Source organism: Ranitomeya variabilis, chromosome 3 (assembly GCF_051348905.1).
Source record: "Ranitomeya variabilis isolate aRanVar5 chromosome 3, aRanVar5.hap1, whole genome shotgun sequence".
Taxonomy (NCBI): Eukaryota; Metazoa; Chordata; class Amphibia; order Anura; family Dendrobatidae; genus Ranitomeya; species Ranitomeya variabilis.
In genome coordinates, this window is record NC_135234.1 from 237444972 (window position 1) to 237466088 (window position 21117).

General features: G+C 43.6%; 1 protein-coding gene across 3 annotated transcripts in view; it reads right to left on the minus strand.

Annotated features, from left to right (window-relative positions):
* The window catches only part of LOC143815729 (uncharacterized), a 113466-nt gene that overhangs the window by 73640 nt on the left and 18709 nt on the right, over nt 1-21117 (minus strand). For 2 of the 3 annotated variants that reach the window (XM_077295298.1, XM_077295299.1), the window contains exon 3: nt 6475-6553. In XM_077295298.1, the coding sequence (XP_077151413.1) occupies nt 6475-6528 (54 nt within the window). In that variant the 5' untranslated portion in view covers nt 6529-6553. Of the gene's footprint in view, nt 1-6474; nt 6554-9551; nt 9589-21117 lie in introns of all 3 variants that reach the window. The other variant, XM_077295300.1, reaches the window with a different exon arrangement.

The following is a 21117-nucleotide window of genomic DNA, read 5'->3' on the forward strand; positions in this document are numbered from 1 at the left end:
TGAAACGGAGAGAGGAGCTACTATTACAAAATAACATTCTTTTGGCAGCTGTTTATGTAGACCCAATGCATCGGATTCTTCTAGATGATCAACAGCTAACTAAAGGAAAAGAAGCTCTTTTGAAATAGCAGTAAGGCTGAAAGGGTTGCAGAACAGTCAGGAGGAACAAGAAGAATTTGGTCGTCCTGCCACATCTTCACCCTCATCAACTGATGAAGAATTTAATTTCGAAAAATATTTTGATCGCAAGGACCGTGCAAAGCGTTCCCGCATAGAAGAGTCATCCCCATCAAAGAACACAGCCAGTACATTTCAGCAGAATTTTTCATGTGCACTAAAAGAAATTGAGAAATTTGACCTTTCATCAAAAATAACAGTGCAACAAGCGATTCCTCTGTATCCTGACATTGTCAGAGATGTTGCCCGAGTGGTTACTGCTTTGCCACCAACCCAAGTTAGTGTAGAGAGGTTGTTCTCTGCTCTCAAAATAATTAGATCAGATTTGAGGGCATCCATGAAGGAGGATCTGACAGAGGCAATACTTTTTCTGAAGACAAATCTACAGATTTCTTCTTATTAACTGCATAACAGTGTTTATTGCATATTTACTTACAAGAGTTTAGAAAAGTTTATAAAAGTTATTTGATATATTCTAATTGTATTCTAATAAATATAGTTTTTGCTTTAAGTGGTCTGATTACTTATATGATGGTGAGAAACTGAATAAGCACGATGTTAATATTTTACAACAGTAAATTTATTGTTACGAATTGGCCATTTATGAAGGAGTCGGAACCTGATAAAATCCAGGAGTCGGAGTCGCAACTGTTGCTTACAGACTCCACAGCCCTGATCCCAAGTCAGGGATACCTGCCATAGGGGTCGACAACCTAGGGACAGAGTGTAACTCCGACAGGTTTCCCCTAGAGGTTGTGGCAGGAGAGGTCGTGCAAACCCCACTGATCCTTGAGCTCGAAATGTCCCGTGGTAAGTTCGGGACAGCTCAGTTCCAGACTCCCATGCAGAAAAGCAGGTAGAAGAAACACACGAATAGAAAGAAAGCCTGGAGGAACCGATAGTGTGTGTGGCCACGGAGGAGACTAGGGTCGTACCCACAAGGAACCCCCTGGCATCGGCCAAGGATGTGGATGTGGAGGTGGTGGTGGGGGTCAGGGTAAAATGGAGAGAGCTCTCGCTAGTCAGCAGACATACTGATAGGGAATTAGATTGCGAGCCCCAACGGGGACAGGGATGATAATGTGTGCAAAACTGTAAAGCGCTGCGGAATATGTTAGCGCTATAAAAAAATAAAGATTATTTATTATCAGGAGGCTCAGGTTCGGGTCTGACGTAATACGGATGTATGCGCGGAGTTGCCGGGGCAGACCGTGGCATTTCAGCATGACAGTGACCGAGGCACGGGTAAGGGTACAAAGGAAACCAAGGGCCCAAAGGCAGGTACTTACCGTAGGTGACAGGATGAGCTGCGGGGTTAGTGAACCAAAAATAAACAAGATCGAGACCATCCAAAACTAGCCTAAATCTATGGTTAATCAGGAAACTGGGCGTGTCGTCTGCAACGGACAACGGGGTGGTCCCATAACGAAGTATGGAGGAGAAACACAAAGGAGAAACACAAAAGGGAGGGATGCTTGCGTCAACCGATTGTTCCGGTCCCCTACTTTGGTTGCTTAGTGACGTGTCGGGCGGGGATGTCACAGGGCCATGCGGATGCCCTGTCACGCGCCCATGTGGGGTGACGAGTGTTGAGCCCCGCAGGTTTGAACAGAGGGGGGGGGGGGGGGGGGGGGGATGTGTGAGGCAGTGACCGGTGTTACCTCTAGGGGTCGCTGTCACGGAGGCGTATTGAGGCCATAGGGGTGCATTGCAGTCACAGGCGTAGCTATGATTGCAATTGTGAACAGTGACCAATGTCACAGGTAGGGGTCGCTGTGTGTTCTCCTCAGGATGTGCACAGAGGCCATGGGAGTGCATTGCAGTCAAAGGCATAGCTTTGATTGCAATGCAGACTAAAAATAAGGCCGGTGTCACACTTGTGAGTGCATTGTGAGAAACTCACGCGAGTCTCTCGCATCAATACCCGGCACTGCCGCCGGCACTCGGGATCGGAGTGTGCAGCTGCATAGAAATACATGCAGCTGAAAACTCCGGTTCCGAGTGCCGGCGTGTTAAATATTAATTATTGACTTATTCTTCCTCTCAATTCTGTACTGAGCACATTGCCTTTCACTGACACTACAGTGCCTTGCGAAAGTATTCGGCCCCTGGAACTTTTCAACCTTTTCCCACATATCATGCTTCAAACATAAAGATACCAAATGTAAATTTTTGGTGAAGAATCAACAAGTGGAACACAATTGTGAAGTTGAACGAAATTTATTGGTTATTGTAAATTTTTGTGGAAATTCAAAAACTGAAAAGTGGGGCGTGCAATATTATTTGGCCCCTTTAACTTAATACTTTGTTGCGCCACCTTTTGCTGCGATTACAGCTGCAAGTCGCTTGGGGTATGTCTCTATCAGTTTTGTACATCAAGAAACTGAAATTCTTGCCCATTCTTCCTTGGCAAACAGCTCGAGCTCAGTGAGGTTTGATGGAGATCGTTTGTGAACAGCAGTTTTCAGCTCTTTCCACAGATTCTCAATTGGATTGAGGTCTGGACTTTGACTTGGCCATTCTAACACCTGGATACGTTTATTTGTGAACCATTCCATTGTAGATTTTGCTTTATTTTTGGGATCATTGTCTTGTTGGAAGACAAATCTCCGTCCCAGTCTCAGGTCTTTTGCAGACTCCAACAGGTTTTCTTCAAGAATGGTCCTGTATTTGGCTCCATCCATCTTTCCATCAATTTTAACCATCTTCCCTGTCCCTGCTGATGCTGCCACCACGTTTGACGGTGGGGATGGTGTGTTCAGGGTGATGAGCTGTGTTGCCTTTACGCCAAACATATCATTTGGCATTGTTGCCAAAAAGTACGATTTTGGTTTCATCTGACCAGAGCACCTGGTTCCACATGTTTGGTGTGTCTCCCAGGTGGCTTGCTGCAAACTTTAAAGCAACACTTTTTATAGATATCTTTGAGAAATGGCTTTCTTCTTGCCACTCTTCTATAAAGGCCAGATTTGTGCAGTGTATGACTGATTGTTGTCCTATGGACAGACTGTCCCACCTCAGCTGTAGATCTCTGCAATTCATCCAGAGTGACCATGGGCCTCTTGGCTGCATCTCTGATCAGTCTTCTCCTTGTTTGAGATGAAATTTTAGAGGGACGGCCGGGTCTTGGTAGATTTACAGTGGTATGATACTCATTCCATTTCAATATGATCGCTTGCACAGTGCTCCTTGGGATGTCTAAAGTTTTGGAAGTCATTTTGTATCCAAATCCGGCTTTTAACTTCTCCACAACAATATCACGGACCTGCCTGTTGTGTTCCTTGGTCTTCATGATGCTCTCTGTGCTTCAAACAGAACCCTGAGACTATCACAGAGCATTTATCGGAGACTTGATTACACACAGAAGAAACAAACCCAACCAATATATAGATAGACAGAAAAGCACCAAGCAGATAGTAGATATAAAAATGTCTTTATTAAATATTATTGGCATAGTTGTTCAATGAATTGAATAGTAATGGCCAACCCAATTTATATATAAGAGAGTAATTCCTTCAAGTGAAAAGTTAAAAATAGTGTGCAATGTATGAACAAACAAGTGTAAATTGAAATAATTCATAAAAGAAGTGTATCAAATTCCAAGATAAAATTCCTCATAACAGTGCAAAGTGCAAATGTGCAACACTGCAATTAGTATTCCATGACACTGCACTTTTGCTAGTATTGCATATTTTGCTGTGTCATGGAATACTAATTGCAGTGTTGCACATTTGCACTGTTATGAGGAATTTTATCTTGGATTTTGATACACTTCTTTTATGAATTATTTCAATCTTTGTTCATACATTGCACACTATTTTTAACTTTTCACTTGAGGGAATTCCTCTCTTATATATAAATTGGGTTGGTCATTACTATTCAATTCATTGAACAACTATGTGTTGCTCTTTAGTCCTGTTGTGCGCACAAATGTTTTGTTTTAATCTTGCCAATATTATTTAATAAAGGCATTTTTATACCTACTATCTGCTTGGTGCTTTTCTGTCTATCCATATATTGGTTGGGTTTGTTTAATCTTGCATAGTGGTTTCCACTTTCTTCACAGAGCACCAATTACTGCAACTGTATTTTTATACCTACTTTTATTAATTTTATATACGGTATATTTTATTGGTGATTTTTTGGTGCATCTGTGTTTTTAATATTGATTACACACAGGTGGATTATATTTATCATCATTAGGCATTTAGGACAACATTGGATCATTCAGAGATCCACAATGAACTTCTGGAGTGAGTTTGCAGCACTGAAAGTAAAGGGGCCGAATAATATTGCATGCCCCACTTTTCAGTTTTTGAATTTCCCAAAAAATTTAAAATAACCAATAAATTTCGTTCAACTTCAATTCACATTTGGTATCTTTTAGTGATAAGCGAATATACTCGTTGCTCGGGTTTTCCCGAGCACGCTCGGGTGATCTCCGAGTATTTGTTAGTGTTCGGAGTTTAAGTTTTCATCACCACAGCTGAATGATTTACAGCTACTAGCCAAGCTGAGTACACATGGGGGTTGCTTGGTTGCTAGGTAATCCCCACATGTAATCAAGCAGGCTAATAGCTGTAAATCATTCAGCTGCTGCGATGAAAACTTAATCTCCGAACACTAATAAATACTCAGGGATCACCAGAGCGTGCTCGGGAAAACCCGAGCAACGAGTATATTCGTTCATCACTAGTATCTTTATGTTTGAAGCATGGTATGTGGGAAAAGGTTGAAAAGTTCCAGGGGGACGAATACTTTTGCAAGGCACTATATGTTATTTCTGACTCATAGTAAATGTCAACCCCATACATAGAGACCATGCACTCTGGGGGACGTATAGATAACATGGCCACAGGAAGAAGGGGGGGGGGGGGGAAGGTTCTTCTTCTCTCTCTGCGGACTTCACACATTGCACACAGACTTCAGACGGGATGGACAGCTGGTATGCAAGTTAATCACCACATGTTGCTTCCAGAGACGCTAATGACAGAGATAGATGCCATTTACCATTCAGAATCTCAGAAAAGATAGGGAACAAACTTTGATATGGATAAATGGACAATCTCTTTGTAACTACCGTATTTCACCTATTTTAGATTTTGCTGCAATGATGCTTTTTGGTGGACAATCCAATAAACCACTACATTTTTTATAAGAAATATCATGATATTTTCTTTAGAGTATCGCATCTGGTAAAGAGTCCTGAATAATTAAATATGCAAAATAAGTATTTTTAACACGGCGGCAGTGCAGGGTATTGATGCGCAAGTTTCTCGCATTGCACTCTCAAGTGTGACACCGGCCTAAGTGTTAGTCTTGGGCATGTTAGTGTCCAAGACAGATTTGAGAAAACCTGCTCTGGGGTTTGTGTGTTTGGAAACAGACTGCAGGACGGTAGTCATGCAGTCCGTTTCACTCCAGTCCCGGGTTTTCCATGTGGCTGAAAGCCACAGATCCCAGTTAAAATCCCTGCAGTAAAGGGTTTGGGCGTGTCAGGTCAGGGCCAGTGTCAGTCTGGTTTGAAGGAGTATAGAGCAGTTGGCTCTGCAAATCCACCTGTGTGAGGCAACACAGGCCAACGGAGCCAGACAGCCAGGGGAGCTAAGATGTCTGGCACCCACAGCGTGCAGTCGCCCACGGTAAAGGAGGAGTGGTGTGTTTAGTGACTGTAAACTGAAGGATTTCATGTACTGTGGAAAGCTGTGAGTAAAGAGGCGTTAACACGGTAGTGCAGTCACCCACGGCAACCGGTCAGAGGTGGACTGGCATGTTTATTGACTGTAATCCAGAGGATATGTGCCCAGCTGCGACCCGGAGAATATCGCATGCTGTGTTTATACGAGTTGGAGATTAATGCTGTGAAGTAAACACATTAAAGAGACTTTTGTGTTGAACTTTGCTGGGCCACTGCCTCATCACTGCATAAGTGTGCTACCACTGTACTACAATAGATAACAGAAAACAAAGCAAATAAGGAGAAAGCATATCGGCCTGTCCTATGTCTCAGCCTGCCAGAGGAAAGCACAGTATTAGATGTATGATCTAAGATCACACTTACAAAATGAAAATGTAAAAAAAAAAAAAAAAAAAGCCCACAATACACCAGATATCACCAAATCTAAATGGTTCTCATAGCAAGGGATCATTTTAACACGATTCTCTTTTTAAGGAGGCCCTAAAAAGAAAAATGAGTGTACTTCCACTGTAGCCACACAAGTTAATTCTGTAGTCATCTTTTTATCTTACAAGGGCCACATTACTCAGTGAATTCACTGGTGAAGCAGAAACACTTACATCCATCTGGTGGTGTCCATGTTGCCATCCCCGATCTCCCCCACGGTGATACATTTCTTCTGAACTAGGCCAGTGTGCCCTTAAAAAATAAAAAATACGCCATCATTCATACTTTATAAACAAATTATTTTAGTGCCCATTTGAACATCTAGGTAAAATTGAGGGAAAACTCCATTAAACCTACTAACATCCCGCAAGGATTCACAGAAAAAATTTATTTGAACTACAGAAGATTTATTTGTTTTGTAGCTACATAGGTTTTAGCAATTCAGGTCAGAACTTCACTTTTTAATTCAGAAAAATAATTATAATTATACAAAATATATATATATATATATATATATATATATATATATATATATATATATATATATATATAATTATACAAAATGGCAGACGATAGCCTAACACTGTGATAATCATTTTTAGATCAGGTTTTTGTTTTACTGAAGACATTGTTATACTGGTTTTCTCAAGGGTTTACATGTGTTAGCATGACAAAGAAAGCATACCTGAGGTCAGGTTTTCCTCAATTCACTTATTAAATACTACTAAACCATTAAAGGGTATTTTTTTTTTTTACTATAGGACTAAAAACTAAAAGGCCATTAGTTGCCAACACAGTCTACCTGGCGATGGCTTCTGGCCGATCCTACCAGAAATTCAGCTGCCCCACGGCAGCAGAGCAGGTCTTCTTCTCCCGGGCTACTCTGTCAATGGGGCGTGACTGCCAACGGCATGCTGATTAACAGCTGTCTCTCCATCAGCACGACATTTGCAGTCACGCTCCGTCAACACAGAGCAGAAGAGTGACCGCTGCTCTGCCGATGCAACGTCAGCAGAAGCCGCTGAATCACCAGCAGGAGGGACCTGTGACTATTCTGTGCCAGCTGGTTAGCAACTACCTGCCTGTCAGTTCTTAAGCCCACAGTAAAAAATTACAAAGTGCTGGATAACCTCTTTAAACTAACATGCTTCATTATTAATGCATAGTGCAATGCTGTTTTTTGCTCATTCTGCCAACCTATAAAATCGGGGGAAGGTACATACTCGAGTATAAGCTAGGCACCTAATTTTGCCACGGAAAACAGGGTGAGCTTATTGACTCGAGAATAAGCCCGGTATGCATTGTCCCCTCATCCCTGTCCTGCTATGTGTGGCTCCCCCTGTTGTAGGCATGGCTCGGCATCCTCCCCCTTGCATGCATGGCTCGGCATCCTCCCCCTTGTATGCATGGCTTGGCGCCCTCCCCATTCTACTCACCCTCCTCGCGCGGTCGCTGCACGTCCCTGTATCGCTGTTGTCGCGGGGCGGCAGCTCTTCCTTTGCTCAGCGGTCACGTGGTACCGCTCAATAAGGTAATGAATATGAGCTCCACGCCTATGGAGAAGCGTGCATATCCATTACCTTCATGAGCGGTACCACGTGACAGCTGAGCACAGGAAGAGCTGCCGCGCAGGGCCAACAGAGATGCAGGGACGTGCAGGGACATACAGCGACTGCGCGAGGAGGGAGAGTATGATGTCTCAGCCGCCAACTCTTGCGGCTCCCCCTCCCCCGCCAGTTTTCTGGACAATGACTCGTGTGTAAGCCAAGGGGGGGGGGCATTTTTAGCACACAAAAAAAAAAAATGTGCTGAAAATTTCAGCTTATACACGAGTATATACGGTAAGTGATAAATAAAATCTTCAACTCATCCTGAAAATAAAAAAATAATGAGCCCTCACAAAACTCTTTTGGAGGAATATAAAAAAGGAACAGCTCTCATAATATGATGATGCAAAAATTAACATTTTATATGCATATTTATATACATAAACATTCTATCCCTGTCACGGCAGTGATCATACTGACCCCCAGAGAATAAGGCCATGTTCACACGTTGCGGATTTTACTGCAGATCCACGGCGTTTGACGCTGTGGATCTGCAGCAGTTTTCCATGCGGTTTACAGTACCATGTAAACCTATGGAAAACCAAATCCGCTGTGCACTTGCTGTGGAAAAAAACGCGCGGAAACGAAGCATTTTTTCCGCAGCATGTCAATTCTTAGGGCTCATTTCCACTGGCGAGGAAAACGGACGAGTGCAATCCGATAAAAAAATCGGATTGCACTCGGACCAATGTTATTCAATAGGTGTCTTTTCTACTACTAACATTAGTAGTGTGGAATATGCAAAAAAAAAATGGGGATATGAGATGGTTTACTGTATGTAAACCATGTCTCATATCCTGTCAGGTTTGTGAAGGAGAAGGAAAAAGCCGGCAATTGAATTAGAGGCTTTTAAGCTATCTAGCGCTGCATTAAATATAAATATACATATATAGGTGTCTCACTGACATGTATGTATGTATATATACACATTCTATGTGCATATATCTACTCTATTCTAACCTGTCAGTGTGATTTTACTGTACACAGCGCTGATTTGCCGGCTTTTCAAAGGACACTGGTGCGTAAAAATCGGACAGCAATACGGATGTCATACTGATGTCATACGGATGATGCGATTAAAAATCGCATTGCACTCGCATAACACTCGCATGACAATCGCATACGTTACATCCGTTTTTTTGGTCCAGATTACGGACCGATTTGTCTCTCGCCAGTGGAAATGAGCCCTCAGTGCGAATCTGCTGCGTTTCTGCACCCATTGACTTGTATTGAGTCAGGCACTTCCGCAGCAAAACCTGTGGGTGAAACGCTGCAGATCGGCATGGGGGGGGGGGGTTTGGGAGTGTGGGCGGAGACTGTGCGGGCGGGGTCAGTGCGGGACCATCGGGGGTCTGTGAGGGCTGCCGGGGTGTGTGTGTGTGTGTGTGTGTGTGTGTGTGTGTGTGTGTGTGTGTGTGTGTGTGTGTGTGTGTGCGTGCGTGTGTGTGTAAGCCTGCTACAATGACAGTGATTGACACATTAGCCAATGATGGGACAGTAGTAGTCCCATCATCCGGCTAATGTGTTGAACGTAAAATAAAAAATAAATAAATAAATAAAAAACCACAAACATACATACTACATACAATACATTCATACATTACATACAAACATACAGTACATATAACAGAGTACATACTCACCATCACTTGTCACCTTGATCCCCGAAGCCAGTGTCACCTGTAAAAAATATTAAAATAATAAACAACCAATATACTCCCTGATCCGCAGATATCCAATAAAAACGAGTGTCCCACGACGATCTCCCGTGGAGAGAAGCAGCATCAGCTTATACGACCGCTCTCTAGGGGCTCCAGGAATACAATGACGGAAGATATCCTTCCGCACTGTATTCCTCCGCCACTGTAAAAAATAGTCCCTAGTCTCACTTGTGGCACTGCTGTGTGAGAAAATTCCCACGCAGCAATGCCATAAAGTGAGACCCTGAAGTAAGGTAACCTCAGTGTTACACTGACAGGAGACAATGGCTCCTGCAGTGTGTCACTGGAGGTCCTATAGAGCAGTGACATCACCCGATGTCACTGTTCTATAGGGGAGATCGTCGTGGGACATTCGTTATTAATTGGACTGCGTCGGATAGGGAGTAAATGGTTTATTATTTTACGTTTTTTGCAGGCGATCGAGTATGGTAAGTATGGTTAAATTAAGAATAATAAAATACTTTTTTTTCTGGCTGTGTCTTTTTAATTTTTTTTTTTTTTTTGGGGGGGGGTCCCCCTATTTTAATAGCCAGTAAAAGCTACGCAGACAGCTGCGGGCTGATATTCATAGCCTGGGAGGGGCCATGGGTATTAACCCATTCCCAGGCTACAAATATTGGACCCCGGCCGTCGGCTTTCCCCCTCTGGCGCAAAAAATTGCACGGGAGCCCACGCCACTTTTTTTCCGTTTTTTTAAATTAACCGCTCATTAAGAATCATCGGCCTTATATATCTATGGATATATCTAGCTATACATATATTTATAGATAGTTATATCTATAGATACATAGATGTATCTATCCATATATCTGGCTGCTTTCACACATCAGGTTTTTGCCGTCAGACACAATCCGGCGAGTTAAAATAAACGGATCTGTTGGTTTCCGCCGGATCCTTTTTTTTTCTCATAGAGTTGTATTAGCGCCAGATTGCACCTGATGGCGACACGTTTCATCTGTTTTTTTTGCCAGATCCGTCAGAAAAGCTGTTTCCGGAAGATGGAGAAAAAGTACAGGAGAACGGTTTTTCTGTCCGGCAAAAAAATGCACAGTGACGGATCCAGCGAAAAATGTATGATGGGGAGAGAGGGGAGAGAGGGGGGAGAGGGGGGAGAGAGGGGGGAGAGGGGGGAGAGAGGGGGGAGAGGGGGGAGAGAGGGGGGAGAGAGGGGGGAGAGAGAGAGATGATTTCAATGGAAAAAAATTCATGAAAAACCGGATTCGGAGGCCGGATTCATCATTTCACATCTCAGTTTCATACATTTTTTGCCGGATTTCCTCGCTGTGCGTTTTTTCACTGGACAGAAAAAAAAAAAACAAAAAAAAAAAACACTTTCCTCTGTACGTTTTCTCCATCCGGCAGAAAGTTTTTTTTACGGATCCGGCAAAAAAAAAAACACGGATGAAAACGTAAGGCCATCTGGCGCAATCCGGTCGCTAATACAACTCAGAAAAAAAGATTCGGCAAAAAACCCCCCAAAAAACGGATCCGTATTTTTCAAAACTCGCCGTATTGTGCCCGACGGCAAAAACCTGATGTGTTAAAGTAGCCTGTCTGTCTATGTGTGTAATGGAGTGTGGGTTGGACAAATGTAAAAGAGGAGGTTGGACAAGACATGACAAATCTTTTTTTTGTTCAATAATATTGAACCTTTATTAAATCTTTATTTAGCTTTCAAAACCGCATACAAGACCGCATCAAAAACCGCGCAAAAAACCGCATCAAAAACGCACCTGCGTTTTCTTCCAAGACCTGCGGATTTAGTGCAGAAAAACCCGCAGGCAAATCTGCAACGTGTGCACATACCCTAACATTATTTTTATCACTTTTACCACAAGGAGACCAGCATTAATAAACAGACTTTCCTGAATTTGTGTATATTTAGTCAGTGTTCCAAAAATTTGAATTAAAAGATTTAAAAAAGTTATGTTCTCCCAAATAGATTTACACCAATACCATATATACTCGTGCAGGCAGGCAGGTGCCAGAACGAGATGCAGTGCCAGCACCCAGGGAGCACAGGTAGGGGAGTATGATGGTTTGTTTTTTTAATAGGAAACATGCACACAGGGATAGGGGATAAGGAGGCATGCATACAGGGACGGAACGGAGGTGGCATTCATACCAGGACAGGGAAGGGAGAGGCATGCATACAGGGACGGAACGGAGGAGGCATTCATACCAGGACAGGGAAGGGAGAGGCATGCATACAGGGACGGAACGGAGGAGGCATTCATACCAGGACAGGGAAGGGAGAGGCATGCATACAGGGACGGAACGGAGGAGGCATTCATACCAGGACAGGGAAGGGAGAGGCATGCAGACAGGGATGGGGAAGCATTCATACCAGGACAGGCATGCATACAATGACAATGGAGGCATGCAGACAGGGATGGGGAGGCATTCATACCAGGACAGGACAGGGGGAGCCATGCATAGCAGGACAGGGATGAGGGGACAAACAATACCCGGCTTATACTCGAGTCAATAAGCTTACCCAGTTTTCCGTGGCAAAAGTAGGTGCCTAGCTTATACTCTGGTCGGCTTATACGGTAATACATTTTTAAATGAAACAATATTTTAAATGAAAAAGGGAAATATCAGTTTGAGTCATGTAATGACTGACAGGTTTCTCTCCTGATCTACAGGTCTCACACTGGCAACAGCCCCTTTAGTTTAACATAAGCTCTGGAGAGCCTTGGTTTCTATCGGCAACCTATATGCCCCTAACAAAAAACAAATTGATCACCTCCAAACTAAACCCGTTCCGCTCCTATTTAGAGGGCACACCAATTCTTGGAGGAGATCTTAATATACCCCTAGACCCAACCTTGGGTTCATCCACAAAGAAATGCCAGATCTCATACCAAAATATCATCAAGGTAAAGAAATCACTCCATAATCGCTCAGTTGACGTATGGCGACATCTGCACCCTACTGATCTTTACTTCACTTTTTTCTTCCATCCACATAATTCTTACCACAGAATTGACTATTTTTTTTTTATTTTTTTTTACAAGGTCTCTACTGCCAAAAATCTCTAAAGCGGAGATACTCCCCTCTATCCACTTTGACCACTCAGTAGTCTCGATATGCTTCTCAACTTCAAAATCCCATTCTATACACAGATCTTGGAGGCTAAACTAATCAATTTTAACTTCAGATTCTAACAAACAACAAAATCCTAGTTCCTTAATAGACTTCTTTAAGTCTAATATTACCCTGGAGGTGAGCTTTCCAATAGTGTGGGAAACTCAAAGCGGTAGTTAGGGGTGAACTGATTTCCATAGCTTCCCATCTCAACAAACAACGCAAAAATAGAATGCATGATCTCTATGAAGAAATAGATAAATTAGAAACACAACATAAAAGAACCTTGTTGCATCAAAGCTTGGAGGCCCTGACGGCTAAACGATTACAACTAAAAGACTTGCTTAACAAGCAGTCTGCCAAACAGTATCTTGGTTGGAGAAATCGCATATATGTACATGGCGATAAGGCCTCCAAGCTTATGAATCGCTAATTAAACCAAGACAAGCCAAGACTTATATTCACTCTATGAAAACCTCTAGTGGCCACAGTACATCAGACCTTAACCAAATCTCATCTGAATTTTTAAAATATTACTCAAACCTTTATAATTATAATTTGCAACCAGACGAGTCTGACTTAGATAAGGCAAGAAAACGTGCGGAAATCCAGTCCTCCTTATCTGGCCTTAATCTGCCCAAACTTACTTTAGAACAACAAGAGTCCCGTACTAGACCCTTTACTCGAGGCGAGGTCTGATCCACTCTGTCAAATAGTACTGGTCCAAGCTCCTGGACCAGATGGACTGCCTGTCATACTATAAAACTTTCTCCGAGACCCTTGAACCCCATTTTCTAAACTTGTGCAATGAAGTGCTCTGGGGCAATCCCTTGCCCCTCAATCCTTGGAAGACCATATTTCTCTAATACACAACAAGGGCAAGGATCCAGAACTTTGTAGTAATTATAAACCGATCTCCCTTCTGAATGTAGATCTCAAAATTTATGCTAGCATGCTTGCAAAACGCATAGCGGAACACCTGCAGAACCTGATCTCACCAGACCAGATAGGCTTCATTAGAGGTAGAGAGGGCAAGGAAAACACCTGGAGAATCCTCCATTTAATGCAATACTCTAATCTCCATAAGATACCATTAGTGCTTCTTGGCACTGATGCGGAGAAAGCGGTTGACAGAGTGGATTGGATCTTCCTTCAGGGCACCCTTGACTGCTTTAACTTTCCTCCCTCACTAACTGCGGTCATATTTCAAATGTATGCCCAGCCATCGGCTAAAATCAGACTTAATTCCCTTACCAAACCATTTGAGATTTATAATGGCACAAGACAGGGTTGCCCCCTCTCGCCGTTGTTATTCATAATGGTGATGGAGCCCCTAATCAAGGCCATTAATTTGAGCAAGGTCAGAGGGAGTGAACATACAAGGAATATCCCATAAAACCATGACCTTCGCAGGTTATTTATTAATTACTTTGACTTGCCCCCATAGAGGCATACCGGCCCTTATGCGGATCCTGGAGAGATATGGCTCTCTTTCTAATTTAAAAATAAACTTAACGAAATCCGAAGCGTTCGGAATAAATATACCTGCTAGCACTATAAACGGTTTCAAATCACAATTTCGCTTCCACTGGCCTGGCAATTATATGAAAGTATATTGGTATTAAGATTAGCCCATCCTGTAAGGACTTATTTAACTTAAATAATAAACCACTCCTTACCCTTATAGCAGACCACACAAAGAACTGGAGGGCTCCATCTCTTTCTTGGATGGGCAGAAAAAATTAAAAGCATTCTCTTACCTAAACTAATTTATCCATTTCAAATGATGCCTATAGAGCTGTACAAGGCATTCCGGACCCGAGTCAACTGCGCTTTCTTTAACTACATATGGAATAAGCATCGTTCAAGGCTTAACTCCCACACGCTATCTTTACCCAAAATGAAATGGAGGTATGGGAGCCCCCAATATCCATTTCTACTATTCAGACGCTAAACTTTCAAGGACGGTTGATTGGGTCAGGATGACTAGAGAGAAACCCAGCCTCGCTATAGAAGAGCAGATGTCTCCGATTCAGTTGCGATCTATTATCCTATCTCCCGTTACACCACTCAAAACTATCTTTCCAAACCTCCTTACTCGGGCAGCGGTCAGGTGCTGGACATCTGTGGCACTTTACTTGTCTCTTTCTCCCTCCCCACTAACTAGGGTATCAGACATCATAGTCCTCAAACTAGCAAAACCTGCTTCAGCTGATAAGTCACCCCTGCAGGATCAGCTATACAAGGAGGGGACAGTTATTTCCTTTCAAGATATGAAGGAGCTCCCCACTCTGTCTAATTACACCTTCATCCACTATGATTCTCTCAGGAAGACATTGGGACAAGTCATGATTAGACTTAAGGCGGCCGTTAACCACCTTTGAAACTTTGTGCTCTCAAACACGAGTACCGAAAAAGGTGCTTTCCCTCCTCTATAATGTGCTACTCATAAAAGATATTCCCCTGAAAAGAGCTTTTCTGCTGAAATGGGAAAAACAATTGGGCCACTCTTTTACTAATTCTCAAATTAACCTAATTTATAAATCTACATACGGCCCTTCACAATGTGTGAGAGCTCAAGAAAATAGTTACAAAATAATATCCCACTGGTGCACAACTCCTCTCCTGCTGCAAGTGGTTCCCTACAACACCTGATATATGCTGGAGATGTGAAAAGGACAGAGGTTCATACCTTCATATTTGGTGGTCCTGTCACATACAAACATTTTGGAAAATCGTATCTCAAACTTTAGATGAAGTGATACATTTTCATATAAAACTAACACAGTAACACGTTTTCCTAAATCTTCCGACGGTCCCAAATAAACTTATATCTAGAGTGGCCTCCTTCATTCCGACAGCTGGTAAGCTTCTAGTACCCACTTTATGGCGCACGTCTAATATTCCAAGTGAAAATCAACTATTCCTTAAGACTGACCAACTGTTTTATACTGAAGAACTAGCAGCGCTTTCCACACATAATTTTTCTTCCTTTACACCTGTCTGGAACTCCTGGGTAACTTTTAAGAACTCTGAAATTTATATCCTTATGTGTGCCAGATTCCACACCTTGATTTCGGACACAACCGATGCACCAGCGGACCTGTTTCCCCTCCATCTTCCCGCCCCCCTCCCCATTCCTTCAGTTCCATTTACCCCTTTATGTGTTCTTTGTTTCTTTTTTAAATCAGATATTTTTTATTGTACATACCAAATACAACAGTATCCATACAAATAAACAAGGTACATTTGTGTTTTTGTTTTAAAAGAAACAACCCTTCCCCCTCCCCTCCCCCCTCCCCTCTAAAGACCCATCTCCGACCAAACATTACTCCTGGAAAGAAGAGAAAACAAAAAAAAAAAAAAAGGAAAAAAAAAAGGACAATACATACATACTATAATATTTGCAACTTTTTATCACAATCTCTGTCAATACGAGATAGAGAGCCCCATGTCGCCGAACAGCATAAGAAACAGTATGTATCAGTATTACGCCCTCTCCACAAGTCTTTCCATGCCACTTCTTTCAAATAACTACCGAACGCTGTCAAATTCCCCTCCTTCCTCAACATAGCATGCTGCCCCCTATCCCAATGATCGTCAATGACATTGCCAACATCCCCCACTATGAGCAACGGGACTCCTCCCCACCTGCCAGATAAATTTAGGATTTCCTGTAGCTTTTTCCCCCCCCCGAGAACGGTGGAGGAATATATACTGACACGACACACATCAGTCTAGCGAACACCTTACACACAAGAAATACATACTGTCCATCACTATCCACTACCACCTCCACCTCCTCGAACGGAACACTTGTATGCACGAGGATTGACACTCCCCTGGCGTAGGCCGAGAATGTCGCATGGAAGGCCTTCCTCACCCATCTTTTATGCAATATACCCGTTTTTCCTTTTAGTAAGTGAGTTTCTTGAAGGCACACCAGCGAGGGTCTCTGTTTTACAATATATTGCAAAATAGCCTTACGTTTTGTATCATTGGATAGACCTCTAATATTCCAGCTCAAAATTTTAACTCTATCTCCCATCATTTTGCATGATAGTTAACCATCTCTTCCTCTTTCCATTGGTCTTCTTTACCCCCCTAAACTGGGCCCTCTTACCCAAACCTCCCCCCCAAGCCCTCATTATTACAAAATAACCCCTAACCCTACCCTTCCCTTCCCTCAATAACTTCCTCCCCCAAAACGTTATAACAGACAACGTACAATCTCCTACTCCCTCTCTGTATGAGAAAGGGGAACGCGCTGTTGCTATCCCAGCAGTGGCTCAGAAGCAGATACCAACCAACAGTAAATTTCCCACTATGTTCCATTCATTCCTCCCCCCGCCCTTTAGAAACAGGATATATAAACATTTGCGCCGCCGAACACAACCTTAGCGCCTAAGAACCATACATCAAATTCTTTTAGTAGCCAATCAGTATTAACCATCAACTCGATTTTCCTCCCCCCAACCTATCACAATAGCCAGAAGACCACATTTGACCCTCCTCAGCGGTTCTTTTCTGCTCCAATACGTTTTGCATTCAAGTCCAGCCAATGTGATACTTCCTCAGGATTTTGAAAAAAGTGGACCTTGTCCATGGCCACCACACGTAATTTAGCCGGATACAGCATAGAATAAACCAGGCCCAGTTCACGTAAGCGTCTTTTAGCCTCTGCAAACTTCATCCTGAGCTTCTGTACAATTGTAGAATAATCAGGATATATAGATACTCGGTTGCCGTCAATAGACAGTACCTCCATATTCCTGGCCCTCCTTAGCAGAATATCCCGGTCTCTGTAATTCAGGATTTTAGCTAGAAAGGTCCGTGGGGCGGAGCCAGGGGGCAGAGGTCTGGACGGCACCCGGTGAGCTCTTTCGACCGCAAAAAGTTTAGTGAGACTGTCCCCTCCAACCTTAGTTTTCAGCCATGTCTCTATAAACTCAGTGGGGTTATTTCCTTCTGTCTTTTCAGGCACACCAATAATTCTCAAGTTGTTCCTGCGCGAACGATTCTCCAAATCGTCAGTTTTAAGCTCCAACTCCGCTATGCGCTGGACATATTTTTTCTCTCTCTTTGCCAGTTCAGCAATCTGATCCTCCGCTCCTCCCACACGTTCCTCCAACAATTCAACTCTCTCCTCCATCTTATGCATAGCTGAGCGAAAAGAGGCAACTTCCCCCCTAAGGTCATCCACCTGGACAGTTAGGGTTGTCAAAGCAGACTTACAGAACATGACCGCAGAAAAGATATCCTTCAGGGTCGGCTCCCCAGTTTCATCAGCACACACATTCCCCATTTGAGCAGCATATTTCGGGGTCAACTCAGCTAACTCAGTCAGTGGGGCATTTCCCATAACTGGAACATTGCTGGGTGTCATGGGGGATCCGCTCATCCTCCCCTCGCCTGCGCCCCAGCCTGCTCACACATCTGTTCCCCTGAGTCCACCGCTCCTCCTGTCTCCTCTCCACCGGCCCCCTGCATCAGCTGTACTGCACCTTCTGTCCTGGCAAATTGCTCCAGTCTGGCGATCACCTCCAGCCGCTTCTGATAGGCAGCGCTTGCTTTTGCCACCTCTTCCACAGCACTGTCGGCACCATCCTGGGAGCGCATGCTGCCCGCCATCCCGACCTCCTTCTGCCTCTTGCGCGTCATTCTGTGGCTTCCTCGCTGTGCGACTGGTGCCCACCGCTCCCCGGATACTCAGGGACTCCTCCACCGGTAATTGGCGTTCGGCAGCGCCTCTAATATTAGCGCCGCTCTCCTTGCTGCTGGAGAGCACGCTGCAGTAATGGCTGCTGTTTCCCGGGTGCCGCCCGCCGCTCCGGACCCAGCACCTGTACCTCAGCATTCCACAGCACTCCCGCCTCAGCGCAGGTGTCCGCTCCCTCCAGGGGGAGATGTGTCCGGCTTCAGCAACCGCCGGCGCCGCGTCCCTGTGTAGTGGAACACGCGACCAAGATGGCCGCCGCAGCCCAGGGATTACACTGCCCGTCCAGGCCACTTCACTTCCCGGCGTCTCCGGGCTCCAAAACCGCCGCTTTCAGGGGGTCGCCGGTCTCCTGGGATCCTAAGGGCACCTCTCCATCCGGTGCAGCCGGTGAAACGGGAATTTATGGCAGGATTCTGTTCAGGATAACCGGAGCTCTCCTAAGGTGCGTCCTTTCTCCTGGGACTACATAGCCACCGTGTTCTTTGTTTCTAGTTGGTTTCATAACTATCTAATGGCCACTTTTTGTTCCCCAGAGCTTCAGTTAACCAACTTTATTTGGTTTATTTGTTAATAGGAATCAAAAATCTTTCATTTTCTGTATTAATGATGTTTTGACGGAGGCAATTATTTCTTATTTATGGCATTTTAGGTACTTCACTAGATGTCATTCATTCCTTTGAGACTTGAATGGCTTTTAAAAAAGTGAAATTTCTATGCCTCTTCTGTTTTTCGAGCTTACCCTAATTGATTCTTTGTTTGCTGATGTCAACCATCTAATGATTCTCAATAAACAAAACATTGAAAACAAAACAAAACACAAGCTCTGGAGGCAGATTCTCAGTGAGATCTGTGTCCTGCCCATAATCTTTAAAGAAGCACTTTCATTAAAATTGTTATTATCTTAATATGTTGCATTCACAGTGTTATATAACACTGTGTACTTACAATTACTAAGTTTGGTCTTCTACTCAGTAAATTATTCTCTTTCCTCTATGTAGAAACATGAAGTTTCTTGTCCCTGCAGTTATAGTTCTAGTCTTCTACTCCTGACCCTACTGATCAGCTCATCCCCCACCAGGGAATTTTGCAGTGACTCATGGCTCTTACAAGGAAAATTGACCACCTGTTTCTACACAGAGCTTAGAAGGATTTAGCCAGTCAGTTTTTAACCCCTTAACGACATGCGCCATATATACTGCTCTGCGGGAGCTGCGTTGCCGCAAAGAGGTGTATATATACGGCGCCGCGATTGCTCACGTTGAGAGCTGCGATCAGGTGCAGCGTCAGCTCTGTGTGATAGGTGCCAACCTGCAGCAATGCCCAAGATGGGTGCTAGCACCCATCGCAGACGTTTAAAACCTCTGATGCTGCTCTCAATAGTGATTTCAAGAAGCATGCGCTTGGCAGCACAACATACTGGGCACTACAATAGCACTTTGCAATTTTCACTCAGTAACATCCACTACCACTTGTTTCTGGAAAACACCCATGAAGTGAAAATCATGGACATCGGTAAATTCCCAAAATGGGGTCACTTGAGAGGGGAATTCTGCTTTTCTAACACTTCGAGGCTCTGTATATGGAGTCCGCAAACTATTCTAGGAAAATCTGCGCTCCAGGAGGAAAAGAGCGCTCCTTCCCTCCCGAGTCTCTCAGTATGGCTCAGTAGTACTGTGCAGCCAGATATGGGGTATTACCACATTCAGTAGAAATTGTGGGACAAATTTTGGTGCCATTTTTACCTATTTTTCAGTATGAAAATGTAAAATCTGGGGCACACAATCTTGGTGGTAAAAAAGGAAATTATTTTTTTCTTCGCTGCCAAATGGTATAAAATTCTGTGACACCTGTGGTGTCAATAAGATAAATGCACCGCTATATGAGAAATTTATATAAAAGTGTAGTGATGATTTTTACTCCATGGGCGTTTTCCAAAAACAAGCAGCAATGGATGTTGCCAAGTGAAAAATTGCAAATCTGCTATTGTAGTATGTTATGCCAAGCTTGTGCTTCTGGAGACACGCACCTGTAAATTAAGCATGCTCTCATCTCTACAAAAATGCCAAATATGCGTACGCTAAATGTGGTTTAGGCACACTTTGGGGCTCAGATGAGAAGGGGGGGGGGGCGTTTGGATTTGACAGTGCAGAATTTGCTGAATGTCTTTTAGTCTGTGAGGAGCCATAGCGCTTTTCCAGAGCCTTTGTACTACCAGTAATTTGAAGTTCCCTACATTTCCAATAACAGATGAAGAACCTGAGTGGGGCCCGACTTTTTGTGGATCGAGTTGAAGCTTTTGTTAACATTTTGCATAACATTTAGGATGATATTTATCCGGTGCTCTACTCTGACCACTTACCATATTTTTCGGACTATAAGACACACTGGACCATAAGACAGGCCCCAAATTTTCAGAAGGAAGATAGGGAAAAATATTAATGCATCAAATGGGGGTCTGTCTCAGTCCAAATTCATTGGATGCAATACGCTAGTGTGACCCCGGCCTAAGAGGGGTGTACTATCCAAAATGGTGTCCCTTTGAGGGTGTTCTAGAGCAGTATTTTTTTGGGGAAAAAAAACTTTGAGAATCACCTGTGGAGTCCAAAAAGGACACTACAACCCTAGATTAATTTCTTGAGCGGTGTAGTTTCCAAAATGGATTGACTCATGAGGGGAAGG